Source organism: Haemorhous mexicanus, chromosome 6, assembly GCF_027477595.1.
Source record: "Haemorhous mexicanus isolate bHaeMex1 chromosome 6, bHaeMex1.pri, whole genome shotgun sequence".
NCBI lineage: Eukaryota > Metazoa > Chordata > Aves > Passeriformes > Fringillidae > Haemorhous > Haemorhous mexicanus.
Genome location: NC_082346.1, coordinates 59,208,915 through 59,232,388, shown reverse-complemented (window position 1 = coordinate 59,232,388; position 23,474 = coordinate 59,208,915). Strand labels below are relative to the sequence as shown.

Here is a 23,474-nt window from a genome sequence, read left to right as displayed (position 1 = left end):
ATGGGCATTCATTTAGAGTGGCCATTTACAGCCAAGACAAGCAAAATGTTGTGCACAGTCTTTAGACAGAATTTATTGGTGAGAATGAGGGGTTACTTGTATCTCTTGATTCAGTCGAGCTTGAACTATTTTTCACTTCCTTTGTCCCATATATCCTGGTGCAGGAATCCATCAAGGTTAATAAATAAATACATATTTAAGAGCCCTAGGCTAGAGACAGGTGCTATTAGCTAGTTAGAAGTGTGACCCTGCTTATTTCTGAGATATTGGAGCAATGATAATAACTCTGCTTTTTCAGGCAGTCTCAGACCTTCATTGCTATGGCTAGACAATTTGTTTATCCATCCTGGAAAATGTATTTTTGATAGGGGAAAAAAATTCCATGGTTTTCAATGAAAGGGATAGATTCCTGATGCTCATTTTTTTGGAAGTTCTCCAGTTACCGCTGGGCAAATGAAAAGAAATCAGGGAGGCTTTTATAGAGATAAAATAATTGCAGTCAGTAGTTACAAAGTTTCTCTTAGGGTGGCATTAAAAATAAGAATTTACCTAGGTGTTATTTCTCTTGTGTTATATATGGGGCCATACTAAACAGTATGTAGTAATTGTCTTTTATATTCCTTCTGTGTTTGACATTTTCAGCTTTTCACTGAGTAACATTTAAGTTATTATATTAGCACACTATTTATAAAGTTGTCACTCAGTTTCCTTCTTCTGAGGGAGAGAATCTGGTATTTGCTAATCAACTTTTTGCTCTGCTATCCAAAATAAGATGTAATAACAATCTGCTTGATGGCTTTGGAAAGAAAAGTAGGATACTTGATAACAGCTCTTGCAAAATGGAGTAAGATCAAATGCAGACTAGACATTAGAAGGTTCATAACTGCTGGTTTCCTTCCTGAAAAAGCTGTTGCTAGAATTTCTTGTGTGTGCTTTTCCACAGGTGTCCCTGCGGAAGCAGGAGATCGAGGACAGGCTCAATGCCTGGATCGTGTTCAATGAGAAGAATAAGGAGCTGTGCTCCTGGCTGGTCCAAATGGAAAGCAAAGTGTTGCAGACTGCAGATGTTAGCATTGAAGACATGATAGACAAATTGCAGAAGGTAAGTACTAATGCCACTTTTCTTCAGTTGCAGTCAGATAACTTTTTACAGAGGCACCATTCCTCATGCATTCCTTGCTTCTTGGAAGTGATACATGATGTAAAACCAGCACACAGAGGCTTTTGTGAGATGAGCTTTTCTGTCATTAGCTCTTCTTGATGTTCAGATTTGGAGCTTAAAGCAGAGCAGAAATGCCACTGGACTGCATTTAGTCAGTGTGAGCTGTGGTGGTGGGGTCTGGGCTGTTGGGGTTTTGGGGCACACACGCACACCCAGCACTGCTCAGAGTGGTGTCCTGGGAGCAGCTCACTGCTCTCACCACCTCCATCATCCACACAACTGGTAAGCAGAGGGCAAAGAAAAGACTGAAGGATGGGATAGGTCTTATACCAGGCAAACAAGAAGTTACCACAACCAAAAATAAAACCTAATTTTGTCCCTTCCCCATTGGTGATTTCTAATACTTCTGTATTAGCTTGATTTTAAAGAAGACTGTTATTGTTCTGCTGTTCTTCCCCATGGCTAAAATGTCTCAGTATCTAATCCCAGATCTCCTCTGGATAAGAATGCCAGCAAAATAAAGCCACCCTAAACTCGAATTTGGGTTCTTTCGAGGTAGCTTCATTGAAAAATGATGTTAAATCAGGAAAACAACAGATACAATTAGAACATTTAATTGCTATTTTTAGGAGTACTTACTCCTGGCACTTGCAAGTCTTTAAGCTGCTTATTTTTTCATAGATTGTGAGAGGGCTTCTTCATTGAGGTTTTCTTTTTGTTTTCAGTGATGTTTTCTATGTGCTAATGTAGAAACCTCAGCCAAACCTGACTTTGCATCACACACGTGGGAAAAGAAACTCATATTTTTGTTTTGGTATCATTGTTTTGTTTTGCCCTGTAATTAAAGCTATGTTTGTGTATGTTTATCAGGACTGCATGGAAGAAATAAACCTGTTCAGTGAAAATAAGCTTCACTTGAAACAAATGGGTGATCAGCTAATCAAGGCTAGCAACAAGAGCCGAGTTGCAGAAGTAGATGATAAACTCAACAAAATCAATGATCGCTGGCAGCACCTCTTCGATGTCATTGGAGCACGGTAAGAAAATTATTTTCAATGTTTTATGTGAGATAAAAGTCAGAGGCTCGTGTCCTTGGCCATCAGAAACAGAGTGACATGACTTTGCAGTTAAGTTGGAATTTATTACTGAGAGTCAAGCTGAAGGGAATGCTTTTCTTTTGTAACATACTGCTGTATTATGACATCAAATGTCTTAATTTATCCAGTGGTAGAGGGCAGGGTGTAAGAATTCATATAAAATAAAATTTTAATGATGGGAGCTTTGTAAAAGGAAGAGTCAAAGTGATCTCTTCCTTCCATGTGTTGAATTGCAACCTAATTTTAAGGCAGCATGGTAGGAGTTCATTTGGGCTTTTTAGGAGACCCTCCTATTTTAACACAAGCCTCTCTTTCACTCTGTGTCTGAATGCACAGAATTTAGGATTAGACTCTATTCTGTCTCTGCAGATAGATTTATATGATAATGTTCCTTTTTTACATTCACGAGTGTTTGAAATTTCATTTAATACCAGTGCTATTTCTTTACTCAGTCTCCCTCCTAAAAACAACTGAAAGACCATATGAGTTCCTTTTAAATTCAGGATTTTCTGTACAATGGTGAAGTGAAAAATTCTGTCAGTTGAAATGAAAACCAAAACCTGCACAGTCTAGGCAACAACCTCTTCTTAATGGATTAAGCATCTTTATTATACTTGACAGAGTTAAGAACATCATGATCATTTCAGTATTAGCCTTACTGAGACGATCCCATTTCATTATTATCTCTGAGTTTCTGCCACAGCTTGGGAGGAGGGTGCTGTGCTGGTCTTGTCTCCTGCTGAGTTTGGTGGTAATCCAGAAATAATAAAGCTAACACCAAATTAGTATTGGTCTCAACGACTCTCCCAAGGTTTTGTCTTGCCTGTGATCCCCTACTCTGGGCTCTGAGCAGCTCTGTTGCTCAGTTAAATTTGGGACAGATAATGCAGGTGGTTATGCTGTGACAATGTAGTGCTAAGTGTGCTGGGCCTTAATCAGGAATGAGATCTGAATTAAAGGTGACACAGGAGCTGTGAATGATTAAGCAGAAGCTGCCTTCTTAAGATCTGACACTGCAGATAGACTTGCAATGGTTGTCTCAAGGTGTCTTTGTTTTTATCTGGTGTAGGAAAGCAAGCTTCACTTTAGTAGTATCACTTTTTCTGTTCTCATCTGATAGTAATGTGTCACTTTTAATGCTCTTTTATGATCTTATTTTGTTCTGCTGTGTGTTCATTTTGAATTGTAGCATTTTTTAAATGCAGATTAAAATGCACTGTTTTAAAAGTGAGGTAAGCATGGCACATTTCTGATAATCTTTAGGAAAACATGCTGAAGAACTGATGGGGCATTTAGAGAGAGATCTGGCAACTGTATTCCAGTACTCTGTAACAAGGACTTCTCTACCTGGTGTCTCTTAAATATTTACCTTCAGGCAAGTGTGCAGTGGTGCTTTGGGGCACATTATTGTGGATTTGTCTAGAGCATCAACAAGGCTCCCAGTATTTGGTTTCTAAGTGAATATTGCAGCTACTGGGGAATTGGTGTGATGCTTTATGAGTGTTCCTGTGTAATTAATTCCAAAATGTCTGTAATATGCCAGCTTCTACTTGTGATTTCCATCAATTTGATGCTCAGGACCAAGGTAATGAACTGGAAGGACCTGGAAAAATGTGATTTTAAGCAGCTCCCTTGGTGGCCCAAGATTATCAGCCAGCCCTGTGGGCTCTGCTGGTCCCCTCTGAGTTAATACTAAAAGAGGTTCAGCATATGGCAGTGTTTGCCAGCACCTCTCCTCCCTCACCTAATCCACCTTGCTGGGGCAGGCTCTCAGCTGCTCAGTCATAAGTAACCACCAGGCCAGACACAACAGACTCTGAGTACACTCCTAAGAGTTCATTTTGCCCTGTTATTATAACCTTCCAACTTTCTGCTTTGAGTTTGCTGCTATGGTGTTGGCTTGCCACTGAGATTTGATGTCTGAAGGAATTAAATTAGGCATCAATTGACTGAAATGTTCACCTCACTGAGGTGTGCTTTGGGGCACTGAAGATGAGGTTCCTCCATGCTTTTGAGTAGCCTCTCTCAAGCTCAAGGGATGGTGGGGAGGCAGCAGCTCGACCCATCACCAGTGTGACACAAGTTGGGCATCTTTGAGGGAGAGTAGAGTGGAGCAAAGAGCCTTGGGCTGAAGGTGAGGTGACCTGTGAGTGTGGGTTGTGATGCCCTGTGCTGACAGACTGTCTCCTTCCTTCTCAGTTTGCTTTTGCAAAAACTGTTAAAAAAATTTGTATTGAGGCTGTGATGAAAGAATACATGTAAAGGATAGTGGCAGAATTTTGTTGTCCCTGCTGGATTAAGCCATTAAAGTCCAGAGATCCTCTCACAGTGTGTGGAGGCTGGAGGGAATGGCACAGGGGCTGTGCATCCACTGCAGCCCTGCAGAAGAGACTGGAGCACTGCACAAGTCCTGCCACAGCTGCAGACCTGTGCAAAGCCCTTTTTATTGGGCACTGCTTCATTACTTCAGGAAAATAAGAGGAATGGAGGAGATGCCTCTAGGAAGGATTGCCAGAGGGCTTGGAGGGTTTGAGGGTAGGGGAATGCTCCTGGAGAGAAGTGACAAATTTTGACTGTGATGCAGAGAAAATCTTGTCTTTCTCCTGAAAAAAAGTTGCTTGTAGGAACTTATTTTCACCTCACATCCATGAAATGAGGAGGTGGGTTTGCTCCTGTCTTTTTAAATTTGTAGCTGTGGCGAGTAAAATTGAATTGAAAATTTTCTGATGTTTCGGGTGCCAAATCTGTGACCACTTGAAGCTCTTTTTTTGACAACTATTTCAACTCCCAACAATTTCTGTTAAACACACAATGAGCTGCTACCTTTATTTGTACTTGCACCTGTCTCCCAGTGGCCCACCCACCATCACAGGAGCAAGGACCAAATTTCAGTATGTCTTCATGGCAGGCCAAGATTTGGGAAGAGGTGAACTACAGAGCCAGGCACTGAGTAGGAGGAGAAAATGTATATTGAATAGCTGTGTGTTCAAAGCCAGTTCTTCAGTTTTGGGCATTGAATCTGTCTCGTAGATGGGCACTTTTTGATCCTGTGGTTCAAGAATGAAAAATAACCTGTATCCACAAAGGAATCTAATTGAGATATATTGCCAGCTTCAGTTCTGTGGTTGCTGATGCCCCCATGGCTGTCCCTGTGGCCTGTGTAGGATTTTATCTTCTTTGCAATGCAGTGTATGGCTGTGTGATACCAACATGAAACCAAACCAGCCTGGAAGCCCATATATCAATGCAGAGCATTCCTCCTGATAGCTTATTTCACCTTTTTAAACCAATAAACGTCCTGGGACAGATGGGCAAATTAGGTGAGCTCCCCATTTAGTCCTTGAAGTGATTCTCTTAGTTCATGGTGACAAGCTCAGATTTGCCATATGGCTGCACTTGCAGGACTTAACACTTTCATTATCTGTCTGTGCTCAGCCTGTGTGGTGACAAAAGCTTTGCCTCGTGTGTTGCACCAAGCCGCCGTGTGGCTGCAAACTTGGAAGAGTCTCAAAATGTTAATTTTCATGGGATAAAGTAACCATCAAGGCATTAGTATGCCAGAAAAGGAGAACAAATAAATTCTGTTCAGCTCAGAAGATACTCTTACCACGGGAGGTTTGTGCTGACTCTCTGTTGAGGGATGGGGAGTAGAAACATACTAACAGGAGGGAGCATTGTGCTGACTGTAAAGATGGGCACAGGAAATGTCTTGCTTTTGTTACTGAAGCAGTAGGAGGAGGAGTGCACAGGCTGCCTGAGGGTGGTAGACAACCAAAAACCCATGGAGTGGGATTTGCATCCTCAGTATGCTCTGGGACAGCACTCCTGGGCCAAGCACCTACAGGCAAGGACTAGCAAAGAACTGTGTTATGCATGGCCATGTTCCCTTTCCTGGGCCATCCAGCACTGATTCTAACTCCTCACTTTGCTTCCCAGCCCAGTGAAAAGGAAAATGCAGAAGTTTTCCTTCTGCATTGCTGTTTGTTTAGTGCCTGCAGTCAGGCTGGAGGAGCACCCCTGTGTCCCTGGAGGGTGTCTGCACTGCCTGGGGCTGTGCAAAGCTTTGGATGATGCTTGAGCCTTCATTAAAGCCACCAGCTTCATCAGGGGCTGCCTCCAGGAATTTTGGGTCTGCAGACCAGTCTCTGCAGTAGCTGATGTTGCATTTCTGTACCTCTGGGCATCCTGCAGCTCTTGCCACTTGTTGCCAAGCTGTGAAAAGGGAGAGCCATTTCTCAGCTGCTCTGGCTACAGGCACATTCATGTGTTTTCTTACTTGTCCATGTCTTCAGCTTTGTGAAGAAAAGCAAAGTTTTTGTGTATGTAGCAGGAATGGGTTCAAATGACTGTGACCTTTAAAGCAAGCATGAAAATTCAGGGAAGCAAGCAAGGTCAAATGTGCCTTCTCATTCTTTTAAATGCAGCTGTCCTTGGCAACTGGGTCTTTACTTTACCCTGTGTTTGCAAGCTGCCAGCATCATTGCATTGTCCAGAAATCTTAAACTGCCACATTCAAGTCAGCCCTTACCTTTCTTAAGAGAACTTGGAAGATTGAAGGTGTTTTCAGCTCATTTCCTGCATACCCTGGGGGGGCTGAAATTCCCAAATAGACTGAAACTTCTCAGGTTGCAAAAAAAAAAAAAAAAAAAAAAAAGGAAGGAGTTGAAGGTCTCCAGTGACATCACCTTGTGCTGTGCTGGGGGTCCAAGGAGGCTTTATGGGGAGTGCAGTGAGATGCCAATTCCCACTCCTCTCTTGTACCCTCACTGTGGCTGGGTTGCCCCAAAAGTCACTCCAGCAGCAGCAGGCCCTGGATTATGGGTTTGGGGAGCAAGTGAGTTCACAGCACACCCTTCAGCTGGTCTCTATTTATTTTCCACCACATTGGTTACCCATTGGCAGGGCAGACAATCAGGCACCATGTGCTGGTGTGCTGTCCTACCCTTTGGCAGCCCACAATCAGTGTGGGTGCACTCTGTGTTCAAAGGTCTTTTTAAATTGCTGCAGATCAATATTGCATGGCAAGGGAACCAAAATATGCTGCAGGGAGGCCTCCCCAGGTAAACAAGAAGGCAGCAATGTCCAGCAGAATTGTGCTGGCTTGTGGCAATAACACTGTAAAATCTCATTCTTGGGTTTGGGGTTTTTTTTGTATACAAAATATGTGGATGGTTGAAATCTCACTCACAAAGTGCTTGCTTTCTTTCCATGTTCTCTTTGTCCTTTGAGGATTACACTTCTCTTCAGTGTAAAAGCTGTGACAGAATTCATTATTGTCTCAGGCATGATGGTTGGGCTTATTTTGGTTATGCAATGTGTGCAGGGAGCAGGGGCAGCTGGCAGTGCAAGGGGAGTCCTTGTCTTCTGCACACCATCTTCACTCCCAGTGTCTGCCTGCAAAGCTGGGGGTCATTTCCCCATTTACTCAGGGCAACCATTTCAAATGTGGTTTTGAACCACTCTGGACAATAAACTGTGAAGGTGACTGGGCAAGATTTACCTGTGCAAATGCCCAAAGCCCTCTCACAGTGTGCTGTGTCCTCACAGGCACTGTGTGTTCTGCCATGTGAGCCATCAGCAAGTCAGTACAGGTCTGTGGAAAATTACCTGAATACTGAAAAACCTTTGATTTCAAAATCATTCTTTGCATTTTTGGTGGGATTATCACAACTTCTTTTTTTTTTTTCTGATCTTGGCTGGGTGGGGAGTGACTTGTAACCCAAGGTTCTCCGACTTCCGCCTTTTTTTTCCCACCCTGTGATCTCTGGCAATCATAACACACAGAAATCATGACAGTGTGTTTTTCCACAAACGAATGATATCATAAATGAAGATTAGGGGTTATTTTGCCCTCTGGCATAACAGGCTATTTGCAGTGGAGGCCTTCTGCCTGGTCTGGAAGGTTAAAGAGAGGACAGGTTAGTGTGTGGGAGATTTAATTCGTACTTAAATACCTGGGATATAATGGTAAAGGCGAGAGAGCAGAACGCAGGGGAAAGTAAGGATACATCTTTGTGCGTGGTGCCTGTGCGTGGATGTACGTGTGCTCGTTTTTTTGGGTTCGCTTCAGACTGACTCTGCTGCAAATCATCCGGGTCTGAGGCTCCAATAATCCCTCTTTCTCCCAAGAAATGAGCACCGCATCCACCTTTCTCGGTGCCGGAGGCTCCAACCCGCAACCTTTCTGTCGCCAGCCGCGGGCAGCCGCCCGGCGTGCGCTTCCTCCCGTGCTAACAATTCTCTCGTGTCAGAATAAAGCTCTGGTGGTTTTGTTCTGAGGAGGGATGCGGCCGTTCGCCAGGTAAAATCCCAACGCAAAGCGTAAGGGTTAAAATAGGGGGGGGAGAGAGAGAGCTCCGGTGTCTCCCCAGCTCGGGGTCGGGGAGGAGGAGGACGGACGAGCCTCCCCCCCACACCCGAGATGCTAAAGCGGCGAATAAATAGGGCATCTGTGGAGGAGGGGTTTCCTCTGCCATGCCTGCCTGGTCGCACAGACGGTCCCCCCTTGCAGCTTGGGATTTGCAGGCTGAGGAATGGTTTTCCCTTGCGAACCGTAAGTGCCGTGTTGGGTGCGCGGTGCCGGTGGGTTCTGGCGGAGCAGCGGGAGCCGGCGGCCGCGGGGGGGGAGCGATGGATGCGCTGCGCCAGCGCCCCGCTGCAGCTCGCCTTGGGCGAGTGGGAAGTGCGGCACGTTAGCAGCAGGAATTGAGCTCACGGGCCTCTGGCTTGCGATCAGCTGTGTTTGGGGCTGGCACCCGAGGCGGCGGAGAGCCTTGGCAAGAACCTTGGGGCTCGCCGGCGGGGAGAAAAGCCTCCCCCAAAGGCTCCTGCGCTTCTCCGTGCGCGCACACAGCCCGGGGCACGGGGCGGCTGGCACGGCCCCGGCACGGACCCAGAATGGCCTCGCCTTCCATGAGAAAGGCCTGAGATTTGCCTTTGGCATCACCTCTCCTGAGCGCCTCTTTGTCCCTCACAGGGTTACGCTCCCCCTGCGACTCACTGAACAAAGGTTTCCTGGGCTGTGCATCTCATTTGCTTTGCCGCTGGTAAACAATCCTGTCAGCTGGCAGGGCCATTTCAGCCCCTCCTCCTCCTCCAAAAGACATGCACGGAGTCGCTTTTTCTGGTGACATTTGCCTTTGTGAAGGAGAGTTTGGAATAGATGTTAGGATGTTTTTCGTTCTTTCAGACACTAAAATTTGAATGCTGCTATTTACCTTATTTGAGCTTCCCCCTACCTTTTCCTGCAGCATTTTGACAGCTAAAACAATGCAATAGGACATGCATATTGTAATTCTTTTTGTTTGTATGAATACATTTCGATCAACCTGGAAGCTCCTCCTACTGCTAGGTAATTCCTCGTAGTTACTACAAATATACTGTGTATTTCTGAAGCTGTGCAAAGATTCAGCCCCAGACAGTTTAATGCTTTTCTCTTGTAACCCAATACTGGCAACTTGGGTACTGTGGGTATTAAGACCCAAATCCAATCTCGAGTCAAGTCAGTTAGTCCTTCTGTTCACTTTTGCAGCCAGCTTGTAGTTATAATCTCCTACTTTTGTTCTTTTTCTGCCACTTCTGTTGTGGTGTAAAGATTAAAATATTTTAAAACTGGCTTTGTTTGGCTTATTCCAGGCAATTTAAGCATGTGTCTGAGTGCTAATCAGGATGGATTTTTTAGCTTGGCCCATTGCAAAAGACAAGATAAATCTGAATTTGTCGGGTTTTTTTAAGATTAGTGGTGATTTTTTAATTGTATTTTTTGTAGTATTACTTTTTTTTTTTCTTTCTGGAAGTATGTTGAATTGTGGCAGGTGAGTTCTCAGTGGGAAGTGAACAATGGATAAGGAGTTTTTCCTGTAAACAGAAAATTTTTCCTGTTTGACCAATCTCAATTAACTTGAGAATCACGCTTCATAGAGGAAGAATTCAATCAACAGTGGTGGCACCTTCCACCCTCTGGAAGAAGCTGGTTTTCTTTGCTGCACTTGAACTTTTAGTGCTGTTAATTCACTGTGTGTTGGGTGATTGATACCTGGATCTGGCAGGAATCTTTCGCCCCCAGGCTTGGAGGCTTGCCCTGTGCACTCCCACCCAGCTTCCAGAAGGTCTGTCTTTCCCCAGAAATGGTCAGGATACATCTCAAAAGAGTTCATGAAGTTTCTTTCATGCAAAGATCAGGTGATTTGTAAGAATATTTTCAGATATTCTCAGATGCATATTTGCAGATAGGCATCTGAGAATGGTGGTTGCAAATGAAGACTTTTGTTGATGTAATCAATTAGTCTGTTTCACTCTTTTCTTCGTGCTGTAGCCAGGGAAATGGCAGTTACCTGTGACTTCTGTGCAAACTGAGGATGCTCATGTTTTTCATCAGTTTGCCTCTTGTTTCATGTAGAACCCTGCCCTTTTCCTTGGGCTCTGTGTCTGCTGACAGGAGCAGATCAGCCAGTGTGAATGTCTGGACAAGGCTGCCTTCCCATTTATTCACTGCACTGGTGTGAACTTAGGTTTTTGTTCTTCTTTGGCTGCTTAGCTCAAGTTTGAGATGAATGGCTTGGAGCATTAAGGGTGTTTAAATGACTGGCAAATGCCAAATTCTATTGAGAATAAATAACAGAGTAAATGACTTAATTACAATGGTGTTTCTAATGGCAATTGCTAGAAAGTAAATACAAGCTCTCAGTTCCACAGTGATGCTGTCTTTGAGACTATTGCTTCTGGTAACACTAGAAGATAAAGATCCTCATGGTGACATTCATAACTTGAAAATCAGAGTGATTTCTAAGCCAAAATAATATTGGAGTGGTGGTGCAAAAATCCACACTTGGATTCTAAAACTGTTGCTTTTTAAATTTATCTAATGTACTTTCAGTCATAAATATATTTATTTATAGTCTAATATCCTTTGGTTTTGCTTTGGACTTCCTTGACTGTGTTCATCTATCCACTCTGCAGACTGAAGAAAGATGTTTAGCACCTTGTGAATTTTTCTGTCATGCAGCCTAGGGATGGGAAGCAGGTGGATAGAGGCAGAGAAGGGAGCCCAGGGAGGCAGAGATGATCTGAGCAGCACAGTAAGCTGTGGTCTCAGCAGGTCAGCCGTGCCATCAGATGGTCCCTACATGTGCCTGTCTCCAGAGCAGTTGTGGGAAGCATCACAGGATCTGCAGGAAGAGAATTGCCACAGAATACAATCAGGGACAGGGCAGAGATCGAGCCTTGCTTTCCTCCTGACTGGCCAGAAGTCATGCAGAGTTAATAATGCTACAGTGTAGATGTTTAGCTCAGACTCTTCCATTCTGGGCTCAGCACAGAGCCTGTATTGTCCATCTCTCCAGGGAAAAGGGTTCCTGAGTCACCTGCCTTTGGAGGGCCACATGCCTTGAGAGTCACTGGCCCTGCTGAGCATTGCAACCAGCCAAAATAACTGATGGGAACAGGGCAGAGGAAGAATTATTAGTTCTCCTGGGTAAAATAACTTCCAGCCCATGACAGCACAAGAAAATGATGCAATGACGTGTTCATTGAGTACCACTTGTTATAAGCAAAATCAAAAGCAGCAAGACTTATACAGCAGCTGTTTGCTTGGGAGCCAGATGCTGTCTGCATACAGGGTTGAACTTGGGACCAGAGTTCTGAAAAAAAGCTTGCTAAGAAAAGTAAGAGCAGCTAAATGCTTTTGTCATCCCTTGGTTTCCTCTCAATCAACTGCAGCAGTGGAAGACAGAGTCTGTGTAGAGGGGCAGAGGCAGGTGCTCTGCACAAGAGTCAACAGCTTTGTGGGTGCAAGGCAGGAACAAGGTGGACCAAGGACTTGGGCCAAATCCTTCAGGCTGGCTTGCAGACTTAAATCAGTCAGACAATACTAATTTTACTTTTAGAGAGTGCAGAGTTGCTAAATACCTGCCAGTGTAGGACTGTGTTCTTCTCACCCTCCTTGTCAAACAACTGAAAGTGCTGCCTGGTGCTTCTGGGTGGGACAAGAGGTAGGGGAAACTTTCCATGCTGCTAATCCATATGAGACCCTAAATTTTCTGGCCTTACTCTGTAAACAGTAGGACTGAAATCCAGCAGGATCATTCCCATATCTCCTCCATAGTGCTTTACCTTAAATCAAGTGTCTGGCTGACGTGTGTATCCTCTTTGGTTACCTTAAGGTTGTTAATAAGATCAGATGTTGCTTGCAGAGTGGCATATTCATTATGGATTAGGTGGCCTGCATATCTTCTGTCACTGAATCATCAGGCAGTTGCAAAAGCCATTCATTACAGACAGTTTGGACCACTCTCCTCTAAGACTTGCCAGGCTAGTTTGGCAGCAGGCAGGACAGTGGGCCAGGAAACTGTCCAGGTGCCCTGTGTGGGCACTTCGGCCTTGGAGCAATCTGTCCCTGCCTGCATTACATGAGATCACATCCCTCACCCTTCCTCAGTCCCAGCTTGCACAAGACCTGTGTTGCCAAGTACATCAGGGCTCAACTCAGACCTCTCAACAGTCTCCTCTATTTGGGGACATGCAGTGAACCCCTTGTACAAGCTGTCCTTGCAGTCCCACTGCTGGTTTTGTTTATATGGTGACATTTCCCAGCCTCTCTGGACAATGAATGGGAAATGTTTCAGCCTTTTCACAATACAGACTTAACTTTTTGTGCTGCACTTGACTTAAATAATTGAGGCTCATCTTGATAGTTGCAGTATCTAAATGTTTCATTTGTAAGTTTGCATTTTAGAAATCACATGCAAGGTTCAAAAATGCATCCTAAGGCACAAGGACATAACTAGAGATCAGGAGAGCAGCACAGGGAAGCAGTGCTGGCTAAGAAATGGGCTCTCCCTAGGACATGGGTGGAATGATTTCATCTGACTTCAGAGTCTGCAGTATTGATATTTATAGTACTGCAGGGTAGACCATTGCAGTTCATGGGGAGAAGTATGTGCTTTTTGGTACAGTTCAGCTCTTCTTGTGATCTGGATGTTTAAGACAAGTCTGATACAAGTAATGATTTTTTTTTTTTTTTTTTTTCTCCATTATCTACCAAGGTCTAGATGACAAGCTCTGAAATAAGTCTGAAGCAATAAGTGTCACCCTGGTGTTGTCTTTCTGGTAATTTTTGTTGGGAATTGCAGTAAATGAGAATTTCAAGACAAATTTGTGACCAGTGAGGTAGTTCACCAGATACTCCTCCAACACATGGAGACAAATTTGCCAAAATATAAAAGCATGCTATGTGGGTAATTTGAGGGTCTGATATGGGGGTTTGACATGGGAATGTGCTGCTTAGGCTGGAAGTAAAAAAAAGTTTGCCTGCAGTTTGAGAGCTGTGCTACAAACAGCTGTAAGAAAAGTAAATGGTCTCAATGGCTCATTTGCTTGTCCACTGCACAAGTCTCCCTCCCCATCAGGATTGGTTTTTTTTAATTTCTCACCTGTGTAGAGAGTCTGGCATATCTCTGCATGTTTGTGTGGTGTTTAGATGAGCTTTAACGTTGTGGTGCTACAAGTTCTATTAGTAGCTGTTGTTCAGGCCTTCTCTCCTGTCAGCATCCAGAGGATGCTGAGGCCCTGACACAGGTTGCCTGGAGAATCTGTGCATGCCCCATCCCTGGAAGTGTTCAGGACTGGGTTGGATAGGGCTTGGAGCAACCTGGAATAGTGGAAGGTGTCCCTGCCCATGGCAGGTTAGAGCAAGGGGATCTTTCAGGCCCTTCCAACCCAAACCATTCTGTGCTTCTGTGATTTTGCCAGGGTGTTGGACTGGTGGTTTGTGCAGATTCTGCTTCTCTTGGCAGTGTGGTACCTTGTTGATTAGTGTGAGCTTGTTGGTTGCTAAAGATGACACTGAGCAAAATTCACAGCAGGAACATCAAACCATAGATACCCATTTTAGTTTAACTGTGGCAAATTATGGTACAAATTTCCACTTAGATGAATGTCCAGTGCTCCCTAGCAGATGAAAATTCACCTTGCTTATACAGTTCCATTAAAGCCTTCACCCAAGTCCTGCTTGCAGCTGTAGAGCAGGGGCCTGCTGAGCCAGTTTAGGTAGATTTTGACTAAAACACAGCTCTGATTTACAGGCAGCAGCTTGATGCGACATGGCTTCATAAAGCCATGCCTGTCATCACCTCCTGCCAGCATCTTTTCCACTGATTGACCATCTTTGTAACAAAATGTTCTTCCTGGTTTACTTAGGGTGAAGAAACTGAAGGAAACATTTGCTTTTATACAACTATTGGACAAAAACATGAGTAACCTTCGCACCTGGTTGGCCCGGATTGAGTCTGAGCTTTCCAAGCCTGTTGTTTATGACATCTGTGATGACCAAGAAATCCAGAAGAGACTGGCAGAACAGCAGGTGGGAAATAGCAGCAGCCAGAGTAAATGAGCTAAGATGCTGCTGATTGGTCCTGGTATAAAATCACCTGTTTCTTTTCTTTAGCGAGCCCTTCTGACTGTTTGCTTTGCATGGCGTGTTCCTGCCAAGATGCGTTACATGGAAAATTTTTATTTGCTTGCTGTTATTTCAGTAGTGTGTTGAGTTACCCTCACATCTCCCTGCCCCCCTTTACCCAAGGAAAACATGTAAAATACAAACAAAAGGAAATTTGCTCACTTCAGTGCAGCAGACTTCCTGAGGACTAGGCAGGGCACAGACAGTGTGCAGAGTACATGAGGATGACTGCGACTGACAAGGCGTGAATGCTGCTCTCTGCAAAGAGATGGGATTCGATGTGTTTCCCTCACTGGCTCCAGTCCTTTCCACTGGCTTCTTGTCCTTTCCTTGCAGACAGCAGAGCAAGCTTGGCAGAGCAGGATGCTTGGGCTTTGGAAGGTGGATTTGTGCAGATACACCTTTGGCTGAGGTTTGATCAGAGGCAGGCTCTGAAGATCCCTCAGGGCTGGGGGAGCTGGCACGTGAATCCTGCTGAGGCAACAAGTGTGAACCAACCTCACATTGCTGGGTGTTTGTGGGCATTTATCCAAGGCAGTGGCTTACCAGAGGATCTTAGGAGAGGAGTTGGATAGTCCTGCAGTAAATTTTGTCTAGCCAGCAGCCAGGCAAGGAAAAGGAACTTCTCCAAAGCACAGACTTGCAGGTGGAGTCATCCTTCACTCAGGGCTGTGCTGTAAGTCTGGCCAGGTTCTAAGTGCTTGGCTGTCATCTGGCCTTTGTGTTAAATAGCAAAACTTGCCCAAAAACCAAAGATCAAGAATAAATCTGTCAAGTTTAGAAGGTTGGAAGTTTTATGGCATCTGCCTTTAGGAACACTTATTGGTATCCTTCCCATCCTTTCCATCCTTTCTCTCTGATTTCTGCTTTTGTGTCTAAGGATTCCTGAGTGACCCAGACCTGGGGACTCTGTTCTCTGCTCGTTGGTGTGACTGTCCTTGTGCTCATGTCCCAAATGTCACAGGAAGGGCCAGTTCCTCTGTGGCAGGAAGGGAAGGTGGCTCCCACTGACTGCACTGCAGGAGCTGGTCAAACACCAGACGCCTTGGCCCAGCACCTCTGATGGTTTCATCTGGATTGTGAATGGTCATGTAAACAACAAAGAAATATTTTCTTCTCATTCAAACCTTTTCCATTCTCAAAGGCCATGATAAATTTCCAGGCAGAGCAGAGCATAGAGCACAAAGGAATTGTGTCCAAACTAATTTATTTTTATTATGAGCATTCAAGCTTCAGCTGGCTATAAGAGCCATCATTTGCTGCTCAGAGCTACTACCTACCTAATTTTTTTGGATGCTGTTTTAAATACAGACCTCTAGGCACCTCTAGACTGTCTACAGTAGCTTTTTAGCAGGCTGAGTATGAGAAGGCTATGCTGACTAAAAAGACCACAGTAAAAAGAAAACCTGCTTTTGTTCTGCATTAGTGAAAAATTTGTCTCAATGAGTCAAATAAAAAGATCTTTCCTGGTTTTAACTGAACAATTATTTCAGCAAGAGCAGAGCAATGGTGAGAAATGTGCCCTACAGGCTTCTTTTATTTGACATCCATGACTGGAAAAGCTTTACCTGTGCAGTCTTGAATAATGAAATTGAAAAGCCTTGTGTATCCACAGAGGTGTTTTATGGCATGTTTGTTAAATTCAAGGATGACGATTGCAACATGAATAATAATAATAATTTTAAGATTGCAAAGGTGTTTCACTAATGCAAAAATACAGCAGTGTGTAGTCTGTCAAAGCTCTCTGGGCAATGCAGTGCAGAGTTGAGGGAGTGGTACTTCTTGGGGCTCCATGTATGTTCCCTTAGTTAGTTATGTTTGTCTCACTTCATGCAGTCAGGTCGTTTGGAAAACAGCAAGGATTGTCTAGGCTCTTCCATGAACCCAGTCATAGCTTGAAGTAATGAGATCATGTCAGCAACATTCCTGTAGTGCAAGGTAGAATTAATTTGTAATCTGCGATCAGAATTCTCATTTTCACTAATACACCTGTAAATCCAGTGAAATGTAATGAATTCAGAAGACACTCTCCAGGTACCAATAGTGAGACAGAGCCTGCACCCAGCTGTGGAGCCTGTGTTTAAAAGACACTGATGCATCTTGCTCAGTAAATAGCTGTGAATCCTTAGTAACCTGTAAAAAATTCTGTTGGGTCTCCTTCTGGCAGTCTCATCCATGTAATGAATTTCACTTCTACATTCCATAAAGCTGTTCATTACTACAAATCCCAGAAGCCATATTTTGACCATTTATGGCTCAGCCCTTGATTCAGGTACCCATGTAACCACTGAGAGCTACCACTGAGTGATTCTCAACTCCTTGCAGCTTGTTGACTTCTGGGAAAAATCTTCCTTCTATTCATTTTGTATTTACTACAAGCTGTGTCTGTTTTGGTGGGGTGTATTTATTTTATTTTGTTTGGGGGTTTTTTTGAAGTCTAGAGCAAAACCAATTCTGCTTCATCTGTTGACTGAAATCAGTAAATACCATTTAATGGGAACTCTAGTTCACTTTTGTCAGGAGAATACTCATTTGTTTGTTGCTCTGGTGTTATTCAAGCAAAAGTCTCTGTATCCTTCATTAGAAAAGCCAGAAATAGGTTGAAAAATGGCATTGTAGTGGCTATTGTCATTTTATTAATACCTAAAGTTGGTAGCATAGTGCAAATCTACCTTTTCAATAAGAAATACTTAGATAAGGCTTTTTTTTTTCTGTCTTTCAATTACACTGACTTTAGGAGTAGTGATGGGTACAGGATGAAAGGCCAGACTATCATGGAGGTGCAGGCTCTGGAAAAGAAACCCATAGTGTAGATTAGACAAAAGGTCTTTGCCAGACCCTTTGAAACAGTCTGTCAGAAGAGAAGCCATGCAAGAGGATTAAGAAAGGTAGTGTAACACCAGGCAATTGTGTTCTGTGTTTGTGTTTCATGCTGCAGCCTGTGATCAGTCAATAAAATGCAAGTACTGCTCTAGGAGTTCTCTGATGAGCCTTTCAGTGTAGTAACCTGATGTGAGACAGTCATCTTGTGCTGTCAAAATTAATAAGAATTTATTTTTTGTATAGGTAAGGTTTGCATTTTGAATGCACATTAAAATTGTCCAGACTGTTAGAAGATTGAGTTTAGACTGAGACACCAAAGGTGGACAGCCCTTTTTTCACATGTTGGCTCTCCCCTGGCCTTTGTCATCTGCACAGCTCATCCTGCAAGTCTTTTTTAAAGCCAAATCAGTTTTTCCTGACACGGGAGCTGCTCTTTCCCCATCCTCTGGAGCATTTTGAAAGGGCATGGGTGGGATGTAGCCATGCATGTTTCCTTCCACTGACACTGTACGTTTCCTCCCACTGACGCTGTTCTTTTGCCGATGGCAGGACCTGCAGAGAGACATAGAGCAGCACACGGCGGGCGTGGAGTCCGTGTTCAACATCTGTGAAGTCCTGCTGCACGACTCAGATGCGTGTGCTAATGAGACAGAGTGTGACTCCATCCAGCAAACCACCAGGAGCTTGGACAGACGGTGGAGAAACATCTGTGCCATGTCCATGGAAAGGCGAATGAAGTACGTCTCCTATTCCTACCCTGCAGAAACCTGTGGCAGCATTGTGAGAAAACGCTGTAGCTTTTGCCACAAACTGAGTTTTGAGGAGGAAAAAAGAATCCAGAGTTGATAGTTAGCTTGTGATAAAACCTTTCTGTTTTTGCTCTCTCAGAATCGAGGAAACCTGGCGTCTGTGGCAGAGGTTTTTGGATGACTATTCTCGCTTTGAAGATTGGCTAAAAGCATCTGAAAATATAGCAGCTAGGCCTAACTCTTCAGAGGTCTTGTACACACATGCAAAAGAGGAGCTGAAAAAATTTGAGGTGAATTTTTTAACTGCCTTTTTTGTGCTCAGCATCAGGCTGCTGAATACTTACTGTCTGTGCAAAATGCCTTAGTCTCTGGAAAACACTGGTTTGGCATTGGTAGTGTAGGGAACATAAATAATTTGGTTAGTGTGCAGCTGCTAGATGTCTGTTTGTTTCCAGAATTTTTTTTAATGTGGAGAATACAATACTCTGAATAGGCACTTAAAAGTTTAAAGCCTTGCTTTTTATACGCAAGAGACTTTTGTATTGTGATATTTATTCTTTTCTTTTCTTCTCCTAGTGAGCTAAGTTTGAGCATATGGTTTAAAAGACGGGTCTATAAAATGTGGATTTAGTTTTGCAGTTGGAAGGTCTGTTTTTAAGGGGGAGGGCACCATCTTTCTTGATGGATAATATCCACATCCTGACTGTTACCAGGCAGTGAGCTCCTGGCTTTGCCTTGCAGGCGTTCCAGCGGCAGATCCACGAGCGCCTGACGCAGCTGGAGCTGATCAATAAGCAGTACCGGCGCCTGGCCCGCGAGAACCGCACCGACTCGGCCAGCAAGCTCAAACAGATGGTGCACGAGGGCAACCAGCGCTGGGATAACCTCCAGAAACGAGTGGCTTCCATTCTCAGGAGGCTCAAGGTAGTGGCACAGTGGGGTGAGGGAGTGAGGAGCACTCGCTGGGGGCCAGTTTTTGGCTTCTTCTTTTTGCTTCTGTCAAGGTCAGGATTGAAGCTCTAGAGACAGTGTTTTGTGTTCAGACTTAGATGTTTATTATTTCTTATTTATATTACAAGTGGTGGGTTTTACAGCATTCTACTTACAAGCTACAAAATGGCTAACTATCTTTCCTTATAAGGTCTTTTAAAGCTAGACTATCTAATTAAGAAATGACACCTGAATTATTTCTACTTTCAACTCAATAACTTATCACTCGAAGTCTGCAATATGGACTTTTCTGTCCTATTACAAATACTACCCAAACTCACGAAGAAGAAGGACTAGCCTCCACTCTAAAACTTCTGTCTTGCTCTGTATATATATTACTACATTCTAAAACTTTTAACTCTAAGTTTTCTACTTAATGATATTACACACTACTTCTAATCAAACTACACACCCCTAATCCCAGTTAATCAATTTTGGAAGCCTTCTCCAGGTCAAATGTAGTATTCTCTTGTGGGTCTGTGCCTTTCAGCATAGAAAGTTTAAAATTCTCATCATCCAGGGTTCTGCAGGAATTACCCATGAGCAAAGCCTACATCAGAGCAACTCTCTCTGTCCCAAGCTACTGGCAAAGCAGTGGAGCTCTGGAAGGGTCACTGAGTACATGGCATAAACCTCACCTTGGTAGATTGGTTTTTGGTAGCTGAAGAAAAGCTTAAAGGAAGAAAGAGTGCAAATTTTGAGAGGTCAATTGCAATACTCACTGCTCCTATCACACTTTCCTTTTGCCCACTTGTAATGGGTGGATGTGTCCATGCACTTGCACCTTTCCACAGATAAGAGACAGAGAGACAAAAGGGCCCCAAGTGCAGATATGGTTTGGAGTTTCCAACTCAGCTCTACTTCGAGCCAAGTTGTGATTCACCAAGAAGGCATTAAAGATGGAGATGTGATAGAAAGCAGCTCCTGCTGTGCTGCCTGCCTGATGAGGAATGTTGTTGGAGTGTATTTCAAAGAAGTATCCTGCTCATCAATTAAACTGATCTCTGGGCAGATACTCTGTGCTGTGCCCTGGAGGAAACTTGTCACTGCCAGATTTTTAAATATAGCAGTGCTGTAAGCAACTGATAGGGAAAACTGTTAGCTCCCCAAAGTCAGTGGATGAGACAGTGAGAGCAGTGATGGGGTTTGATCTGTGCAGCTACAAACTGTTATATTTGGGATGTTACGTGATCCCCCTTCTGAAAAGTAAATCCACCCACAAGAACAGGCAAGCTGCATGTCTGTTAGCTTCTGTGGGACATACCATGCCAAACAGTGCATTAATTACACTGGTATGGTCATACAGATCCAGCCTCTCCATTGTAAAATCAGTAAAATCTGATTTCAATCTCGCAGTTTTAATTACTTTTATTAGAGATGAGGGTTACTTCCTTTGTTTATCTCTGTTTTAAGTTTAGAACAAATTATGTTAAGCCTCAGTCCAAGTTGCTGGTATAATGATGTGGGAGAAGGAATGTGTGGAATCAATAATGTAATTTTATAGAAGCATCTTGAACTGCTAAAATTTTACTCCCTCTTTAGTACAAATAGTGTACTAGTAGAGGGCACTCTTCTAGCATCCCTACAGGAGGAGGACAGGTTTTATACATGGCATGCTGCTGTCAGTGTCCTGATGGCCTTGTTTTGAAATAAAACACAGATTTCAGAGAGCTCCTGTGACCTGTCTCTTTTAGTAGCTGAAGTCATGTAACACTGGTTCCTTTTTTCCATCCAGCACTTCACCAATCGGAGAGATGAGTTTGAGGGAACGAGGGAAAGCATCCTTGTCTGGCTCACAGAAATGGACCTACAGCTGACAAACGTGGAACACTTCTCAAAAAGTAACTTTGATGACAAAATGCGCCAGTTAAATGTACGTATCCTTCTGAAGCAGTTGTTTACTATAGCCCAGTGATCCTGTTGGGCTGCCCTTGCCTGACAGAATCATCCCTTTTCTGTAACTTCACAATAGCCACCACATCTCTGTAGGACTATATTTGTTTGATGACAGCAGTAAATTTTAAAGACATACTGTCTGAATCAAGATTAAGCTGTGCATTATTCAATTCAGATTCAATGTTCAGGCTCAGTTCTGTCCTGCCATTTTCTCCTGACAGTATGTGTCAGTGACAGTGGTGCCTGGCCTGGAAAGCAGCAGGTGCTGCTTAACAGTAAGAGCTACCTTCCTAAATTCAGGCATTATATTCTGGTGCAAATCTTTTTCGAATTGGCATTATTGTACAATCTCTCCTCAGAGCTCATGTTTGTAGCTGGGAATTTCAGCAGAAATTAGACATCAGAAATGTGCAGTGATTGTAAGGAATATTCTAGTTCTTTCCTATTATATGCTCATTTCTCCTTTCTCCCTGACTGACTTGGGATGTAGATTTACTGTTGTGTAGGCTGGAGGCCCAAGCAACCAAACTAACTTCTTGGCTACTGAGAAAAAGATTGTGTGTACCAACAGAAGAATAATCTCTGATTAGCTGAACTCTTGTATCATGATCCCCTGCAAGCTCAGGACACTGCACTCATAGTGATGTACACATGGGTGGAAAATGCCACTGCATTTAGAACTGTAATTCTGCTCATAAAACGAATCTTTGGACCTCTTGAGTAAAAAGATATTTGCCAAATTAAATTAGACAACAATGTCAATTGTTGCTTGTGTTTCACTGCTGTGAGCTAGCAAACAGGGAGAAACCTTGGGCTAGAAAGAGCCAATGGAGGAGTAATTATTTTTCTTGTGTGTTCCAAACAGGGTTTCCAACAGGAAATAACATTAAACACCAATAAGATTGATCAGCTAATTGTTTTTGGGGAGCAGTTGATTCAGAAGAGCGAGCCTTTGGATGCCATCCTGATTGAAGATGAATTGGAAGAGCTTCATCGATATTGTCAGGAGGTGTTTGGGCGAGTTGCCCGGTTCCATCAAAGACTGACTTCAAGGGATCCTGTAAGAAGCAACAGTTGTTTCAATGCTTTGACAAGATTTTGGTGTTTGAATTGCAATGCTTGTTTTGGTTTTTGAATTGCAATTGCTTATTCCTAGCAGCTTGACTGAGTGGTTTACTCTCCAGTGGCTCAGGAGCTCTGCAGTACATGTGCCAGCCTTGCTAAATCTTTGTTGCCAATCCTTTCATGCCTCTCCATCTGCAGAATCTGGATAATAGCATGGAGGTTGTTCATAAGGTTCAGAACTATATAGGTGTGGCTTGAAGGCTTCAAACCCTTTTTGGTGTTTTTAATATCACTTTGTTTTCCTTACCATCAATAATGTGCTTAGAATATCTCTTCATGTATTTGTTTGTCCACTTTGTTGTGAGAGCCCTGAATGGGGAACAGCATGCACTTTGCTTTTCCCTGGGAACTTTCAGATGACTCTCAGTTTGCTTGGCCCCAAAAAGAAAGAACATCTGTTAGAAAGCTGGGTAAAGGAAGGAACATGAACAAGCAGCTGTTCACTCATGCCTGAGCATCATTTCCTGACTGACCTTTTTAATTCTATTTGGAACTGGGTACTTCTGCAAACTGGACAGATGCTGTGGTGGTGGTTGGGTGCCTTGAAAGAGGAGAGGTAGCTGCTGATGTGAGGATTGAATTTGGCAAAAGAGGAAGAAGGCAGAAATTATGTTTCCCTTTAATTTTAGGCACATTGTTGCTGCAGCTGACCACAAAACTGTCTTCAGTAGTACTGTGTGGTTCAATCATTATTTCATTAAGAACTCTTGTAAATCTTATTAATATGCAGTAATTACTTACTTGTAGGGATTGGACGATGAAAAAGACAACTCTGAAAATGAGACAGATCAAGAAGACTCCAGAGAAATCCAGAACGATCCCTGGCATAAGAAAGCCATCACTGAGGGGCCCTCATCAACACAGTCCCTTTGCCACCTTGTGCCCCCGACTCAGGGCCATGAGAGATCAGGCTGTGAGACCCCTGTCAGCGTTGACTCCATCCCACTTGAGTGGGATCACACAGGTGATGTGGGAGGTTCTTCCTCTCATGAAGATGATGAAGAAGCAACATATTACAGTGCTCTGTCAGGTGAGAACCAATGTCCAGCACTTTGGTTTGACATGACCAGCTGGAGGATGTCCCTGTGTGGGAAGGGAGGGGGATTGAAGTCTTGCTCCCACATTGTTGGTTGGTTTTGAAGTACCATTAATAGATGTGAGCAGGCTCGTCTCTTATA

General features: G+C 43.6%; 1 protein-coding gene across 3 annotated transcripts in view; it reads left to right on the top strand.

Annotated features, from left to right (window-relative positions):
- Window positions 1–23,474, top strand: part of SYNE2 (spectrin repeat containing nuclear envelope protein 2) — a 177,375-nt gene that overhangs the window by 142,760 nt on the left and 11,141 nt on the right. For all 3 annotated transcript variants that reach the window (XM_059850505.1, XM_059850504.1, XM_059850503.1), the window contains 9 exons: window positions 944–1,102; window positions 2,033–2,199; window positions 14,455–14,617; window positions 18,086–18,273; window positions 18,425–18,575; window positions 19,027–19,209; window positions 21,011–21,148; window positions 22,037–22,231; window positions 23,044–23,326. In XM_059850505.1, coding sequence (XP_059706488.1) covers window positions 944–1,102; window positions 2,033–2,199; window positions 14,455–14,617; window positions 18,086–18,273; window positions 18,425–18,575; window positions 19,027–19,209; window positions 21,011–21,148; window positions 22,037–22,231; window positions 23,044–23,326 — 1,627 coding nt within the window. The remainder of the gene's footprint in view (window positions 1–943; window positions 1,103–2,032; window positions 2,200–14,454; window positions 14,618–18,085; window positions 18,274–18,424; window positions 18,576–19,026; window positions 19,210–21,010; window positions 21,149–22,036; window positions 22,232–23,043; window positions 23,327–23,474) is intronic.